Source organism: Nilaparvata lugens, chromosome 8 (genome assembly GCF_014356525.2).
Source record: "Nilaparvata lugens isolate BPH chromosome 8, ASM1435652v1, whole genome shotgun sequence".
NCBI classification, from domain to species: domain Eukaryota; kingdom Metazoa; phylum Arthropoda; class Insecta; order Hemiptera; family Delphacidae; genus Nilaparvata; species Nilaparvata lugens.
The window spans coordinates 41,570,314-41,577,263 of NC_052511.1; the positions used below are offsets into that span (position 1 = coordinate 41,570,314).

The window sequence follows — 6,950 nt, forward strand, 5'->3', positions numbered from 1 at the left end:
GGCTACTAAAATCTTGAAGAATTGAAAATATGCCTATAAAAATCATCGGTAAATTAAGAATCTCAATGCAAAATTTCAAGTCAATTAGCTCATTAGTTCAGACGTTATGATGGGGTCATTTCCTATACCGTATTAATTATATAAGCCAATTATTTTCTTTATAATATTATAATTTTTTTTATGAGTTCTCCAAAGATGAGATGATTTATGATCTGTATCCATGAATAACATCAAATTAAATATTCTTCAAAAAATTGATTAGTATAATATTCTTTTTATATGCTTAATTATTATTTTGTATTATCTCATTGTGTGTTTTACTTAGGTCATTTTAACTATTGTATACTTTTTTTGTAAGACATTCGATTTAATATTCTTTGTAAGGAAGATTAAATATAGAATGATATATTTTCTTTATGATATAAGTATATTTTCCAATGATGTAAGTATTAGTATATTTTCTATGATATAGATATTTCCTTACACTCACTGTCAACTAGACTAGAGCATCAATGGCACTCTCTTGAGAAGATCAAAATAATGTCTGAAATTCAATATCCAACATTATCATATCTGCGAATTTAATGCTTTTTCTACATAACATGGTCTATATTAGAAACAGCTACCTACATTGGCTTCTATATTTTAACACAAAATAACAAGAAGATATTAATTTCTATTGACACTCTTGAGCAGATCAAATGTCAAAAATTCAATAGCCAACATTATCATACCCGCGAATTTTATGTTCTTTTTACATAACATGGCCTATAATAAAAACAGCTATAATATGGGCTCACGCATAATAAAAGAAGATATCAATCCATATTCACATATTATGACTGAATTCGATTTTATTGTTGTTGAAACAATTTTATAAGATCAACTTATATATCTCATTAACTTTCGTCTTTTAATCGTATTCCATTGCTGATTATCCAATTATCATACAAAATATAGCACTCATTCAATAGGGCAAGTCATACAACTCATATAAGGCATACGGTATCGTACCGTGTAGGCCCTATCTCTATGGTACGGTACCAGATGGTACTGTATCTACTCCATTCTCCATATAGTAGGGTAAGATTACAACTATTCTTGTGTGATTTCTCATCTTATATTGACTAAAATCAATAAATTGAGGAGCTTGATGCAAGGAGGGCTCGAATGCTGACGCTCTTGTAGCTTAAAACAGTTTACACCAAAGTTTATTAAATTCTATATAAGTAATTTGAAAAAAAAATCTACTGTAAAAATTGAGCAAGTTGGGCCAATACAAAAATTGAATTAATAATATTTATTCCAACTTAATATAGGCCAGTAAAAAAACAGCTCCGTCCAATTTCTATGAATTATGGCCGGGACACACATATCCGCACCGAGCCCGCGCCGCGGCACGGCCGTGTGACGGATGTACTACGGCGAGTGAGAAAAAATGCTTTCGAACACATACTACCGAACTGCGTCAGCGTGTTTCTTGCCCGAACCGTGCCCGTACCATCACCGACTATAGTGCGGTCCACGTTATAATGGCAGTATTTGATTAACTTTGATGTTGCTATCCTTCTCTATCATTCCACAAAATAGGTGGTACTATCCTTTTCTAACTGCATAACGATGCCAAAATATGTTTTTGACAATGTGGAAATATAATTAATTAAGGCAGAGAACAGGCAACGCTGCTCTTCTATCTTATCCACTGCCATTATAACGTAGACCTCACTATAGTTTAGTTTACTTTTTGACGGAGACGGTGCGGGCTCGTTTAAGATAGAGAGTGAAAAACGTTTTGAAGAGATACGGAATTTTCCAGTTTTTTACGATCATAGTGATGAGAAATGTGGTTGAACGGAAAATAAGTTTAACCAAAAGTAAAAGTATAACCAAATAATAAGTCAAGCTAAAGGTATGATAGACATAATATGATAAATAGTAAAATAAACAAAAAGTATATAAGAAGGAACCCGTGACTGTGTATTAAATTTTAAATTTAAAACTAATAACGTTTAGATACATGAGGCAGAAGATAACAATTTTATTGCTGATATATATTTCCGATACATGACTAATATCGTGGTGTTATGCACCGAAATATAGCACTATATACCAGCACTATGATTCTCATCGTCTACAGGTAATTAGTTTAAAATTGAAAAATATAAATTTAAATCGGATCGGATGTAACAAGCTTTAATAGTGTTATATTATTAACAATAGTTTAGCACATTCAGAAATCAGACCACAGTAGCACTACAGAACTGAGACTGCTGCCGCTCGGCTGTCGCACGGATGTGTGTTCTCCTTATACCATAATCACCGAGTCGCGGACGTAGCTCGGCCGTACCTTGGCACGGGCTCGGTGCGGTTATATGTGTCCCGAGCTTGATTAGTTTATTCCAACCATAAAATATCCTATAGTATTCAAACATGTTAAAGCCAAGTTTTTATTAATGTTTGTATCGCAGTAACACTGTATTTTATTATTTTGAAACTGTGCGCCATTACATATGGATATTTGTAAGCTTACTTGATTTCGTCGTCAGCTTGACTTGGACAAAATTTCTTCATATTTTTTATTATTGTTCGTAACATTAAATAAAATCATTCAAAACTCTCAAATTAAAATTATTCTTGCTCTTATCAATTATCAAGTAGTCGTTGTAATATTTTGAAAAGTCATAAAACGTTTGTTTTCGTCCTAACCTAAAAGCTACAACGGTTGGACAAAATGGCATTGCATTTCCAAAAAGTAGTTGAAGCACTATCGTAAACATAACCAATAATCTACTAATTTGTTTTATTATTTTGAGTTTTAGTTGATATTGTTTTAAGAATACATGACATCGATATGGAAAAACAGGAGAAGAAGACTATTTCATTCGGCTTCAGTAAACTTCAGAAGGCTCCAGTAATAGGGAACAAACTACCGACTAAAAGTGATGATGTAGTTCAGTTTATTGACTGTTTAGAAAACAAATCAATTAAAGTGAAAAATGAAGAGCCCAAGAAAGGTTTGCTAGTTATACCGCTTAATAGACCGGATAGTCATAGTATAGTGCAAAGTAGAATAGTTCGCAGGCAACTCAAAGCAACTGAAACAGAAACAAATGATGCCAGTGTTAGTGGAAACTCTTGTGATGACTTATCAAAGACTCAAACATCTACATCCAAAGATGCTGCTAATACGGTGGAAAGTGCACCAGAAAATTTGGACCAGTTAGCTGCTAAAGAAATTCTAGAAGATTTGAAAAAAGCAGAGGAAAAGAAGGATGAGAAATCTACATTTAGTGTTCCATTAGCAAGTGCTCCAGTTAGTGAGAAAGAATCAACTCTTGACGACTATGATAATATTCCTATTGCTGAATTTGGTATGGCTATGCTTAGGGGTATGGGTTGGAAACCTGGCAAGGGTATAGGAAAGAACGAGCAGTTAGTTACAGCTAAACCACCAGTTTTGAGACCTAAAGGACTTGGGTTGGGTGCTGATAAAGTGATTCAACCAGAGAAAACGTCAGAAAGTAAAGAAGAGACTCTTAAATTGGTAAAAGGCAGTTACATTCGAATAATAGCTGGATCTCATAAGGATCTTTTTGGTGAGATAATGGGATTTGATGAGGAGACGGGACGACTAATTGCGAAAATGGCCATATCTGGTTCAGTACTGACGTTCAATGAATTCATGGTGAAAGCGGTAAGTAAAGATGAATACATAAAAAATTCAAAAGTTTTGAATGTAAAAAAATATGAAGAATTCAAAGAAAAAGAAAACGCTGGTGAAAATCCGAAAGACATTATTGAATCAATGAAGAATAAAGCATCAAAATCTGATGCAAATGTTGGTTCTTCACGTCATGGTTCAGATAAAACGAACAGGGGCAAGTCTGATGAGAAGGATTATTCACGCTATGATAGAAGGGACAGATATAAGGAATCTAGAAATCGCAGTGATAGGCGAAGATCAAATTCTTACTCAGATAATGAAACAACGTCAAGAAAATCGCAGGTGAAAGATAAAAGGTATGAAAGGAGGAGGCATTCGTCTGAATCAGATGTGGATAATGATACCAGAACACAGAAATATAGTAAATCAGATAGATCAAATATTGAAATTAGGAAACATAATTGGAAGGCAAAAGAAAAGAACAGATCAGATTCGTCGTCAGAGGATAGTGAACGTGAAAAACGAAGAAATAGGAGAGGGAAACAATCAAGCTCTGTATCAGATGATGACAACGAACGCTCAAAGAAGAGGAAACACAAGAATCCACATCATTCTTCCGAAGGAAAACGAAAGAAGACGTCTAGGGATTCTGCATCATCTTCAGAGGAGGATGAAGAGGAAGAAAACTATCGCCGAAGGAAGAAGAACGACAAAGAAGTGGTGAGAAAATCTTCCAAGGACTACAAGTCTCGTCGTGATGGTAGTAGATATTCTAAAGATAGGAAGAAAAGTAGCAAAAAGTATTCAAGTAGCAGCAGCTCATCATCTTCAGAGGGAGAAAATATTAGGAGTTCCAAGAAAAGTAAGAAACGACACAAGAAAAAGCACCATAGATCAAGATCTAGCAGCTGAAATTCGTTCAAATCTGCTTCAATCCAGAAGTCATCTTGAATTGTACTGATTAGGCTGTGTACATTATCTGACTGATTATCTGTAAGTGGCATTATTACATTTACTACCTACATTACCTCCAATACTCAATTTTTACTCATATATTCACAATTATTTATTACCGTACGTATATTGACTTACCTTACCTCAATTACACAACTGACATTTTTCTTCCACATTTTATTTATTCATGTATATCTATCTACCAACTATTACTTAGTTTCCATCAAATAAATAAACTAACTTATACAACAATATTATCATTACTTTTCCGTTCAATGAATTAGGATATCAATCTTGTTGAGGTCATTTCTCATTTTGTGAATCTGTTTACAAACTTGAATAAACGGAAATCAAACTTCACAACAAAGTCTTACTATCTAGCAACTAATTACTTTAATCAATTGAAGATATCTGTGATTCCGTTTTAATACAGTTGAATAATGAGTCAAGTTCATTTTTGACAGTGGTCTAGTATAGGCCTATCGTGCTATCAATATCAGATCAGTTTTTCCATAATTAAAACATACAGTACATACTTGAAATATTAGTCTTGTGATTCCAAAAAGAAATTCGAATTGAGTTAGACCACCCAAATATGATGGATGATATGTTGATGCTGTTCATAACTGCAATGTCACACATTCAGATTTTGAGTTTGTCTCCTTCTTAATAAAAATATAATCTTTTATTAAATCTCATTCCCAATTGTGCTGTATGAAATAATCCCATTTAGAAAAACGAATATTAAAGTCCAGCTCCAGTGCTTATTTTTAGAATGTGGGAACACAAACAAGCCAATGAGGCTTGCATTTCAACTCAGTGCCTTCATTAAAATTTTAAGAACATTTTTTGAGAGTTGAGTGTTTTTGCTCTTACTTTGGGAATACCAAGGTATTTCTCTTGAAGTTGAATTGTCACTTAATTCATGTCTTCAATCATCAAACATATTCTTTGAGTTATTCTTCACAAGAATTAATCTACTCTTGAATTAATTTGGTGGACTTGTTCCAATAATAACCTACCGGCAATAAAATATAACAGTCTATAGCCATATGACTGTGGTCCAAACTTGGTGAGTCAAAAAATCAGCTTGTATTTGTAGTGCTCTCTGTCAACTTCTACTGATTTCCATACGCTATCAATATGAGTTCAAGAAGCATCCATATCTTACAGAAGTTATTTTCCAATTATCTGATTCCAGAATGCGCTCAACAACATCGAAGTTCTTTTTCTTCATTTATTACTGTAGACTGAACCCAGATTCAGGGACTTATGAGGCATTTTTTATCCATATCATAAACTATTTTAACTTACACAGAGCAATAATTAGACTATAATTAGCAATAGACAGGTAATTATTGAACTATTGATAATTTTGTAGCTTTATCATTGATCAATCATTTGTACATCAGTATAATTTAAGTGCTATTTGAAAATAATTATTATTAAAACTCATTCTTGTCGTTTCATTCAACCTTTTTCAGTACAATACTTACCTACTATGAAGAAAACTTGAGTTCAATTGAAAGTTCTTGCTGATGATTTGTTGAAATCTTCAGATTTGAAAGTGAGGCTGCAGTGTAAAACACAAGGAAGAATGATCTGCAGTCGAATAACACTTTTTGATATTAATAATATTGAAGTGATTATCAATAATCTGAGAGGAGCAAACTACTATGGTGAGTAATATATAAATATCTATGCAGTTATAATCATTTGAACCATAATTCAATCATATAAATAAAAACTGATTTGATTAATTTCAGCAACTTGGAAACTCGTAACTTCTGGTAGACAATTGCTTTTCAAACAGTTCAATATAGAAAAAACTTGGCGTTTAAATATATTGGACTCCACTTGGATATTTCATAACAAATGCATTAATGTAAAATATATTATACTATGTAATTCCTACTTTTTATTCAGCATTATGGCAATACTCTTCAAATTTCAACCATTAATAGTTTAAATGAAAATAGTAGGCTACTCTCTATTGGAAGCTGTGACAGTTTGAAGTCAGTTTATTCATAATCCATCATGATAATTATTATTCATGCTAGTTATGATAGAAGTGAAAAATAGCTTAGTAGTCATTACTAGATTGCCAGTGAATTCTTAATAATTATCAATTAAATTTTTAATTATAATTAAAAAGTGGTTGAAAACTACTACATACTTAGAGCAAAGAAACACCAGGTGTTTTTCAGACGAGTCGGCACAGAACGAGAGGACAGGAAGTTCTCCGATTAGCTGATTGGATTGGCATATCGATAATCAGCCAATTGGAGAGCTTCCTTTCCTGTAGTGCCGTGTCGACTTGTGTGTATTTGCC

At 33.0% G+C, this 6,950-nt stretch overlaps 1 protein-coding gene across 1 annotated transcript; it reads left to right on the plus strand.

The window, feature by feature from the left end:
- Window positions 1–2,712: 2,712 nt before the first annotated feature.
- LOC111059240 (G-patch domain and KOW motifs-containing protein) lies at window positions 2,713–6,073 on the plus strand. The gene has a single exon (XM_022346863.2). The coding sequence runs from the start codon at window positions 2,852–2,854 to the stop codon at window positions 4,574–4,576; it is 1,725 nt and encodes a 574-aa protein (XP_022202555.2). The 5' UTR covers window positions 2,713–2,851; the 3' UTR covers window positions 4,577–6,073.
- The last annotated feature ends 877 nt before the right edge of the window (window positions 6,074–6,950 follow it).

What these genes read in the sequence shown, in the direction of transcription:
- LOC111059240 (XM_022346863.2), top strand. Translation starts at nt 2,852, where the DNA reads ATGGAAAAACAGGAGAAGAAGACTATTTCATTCGGCTTCAGTAAACTT.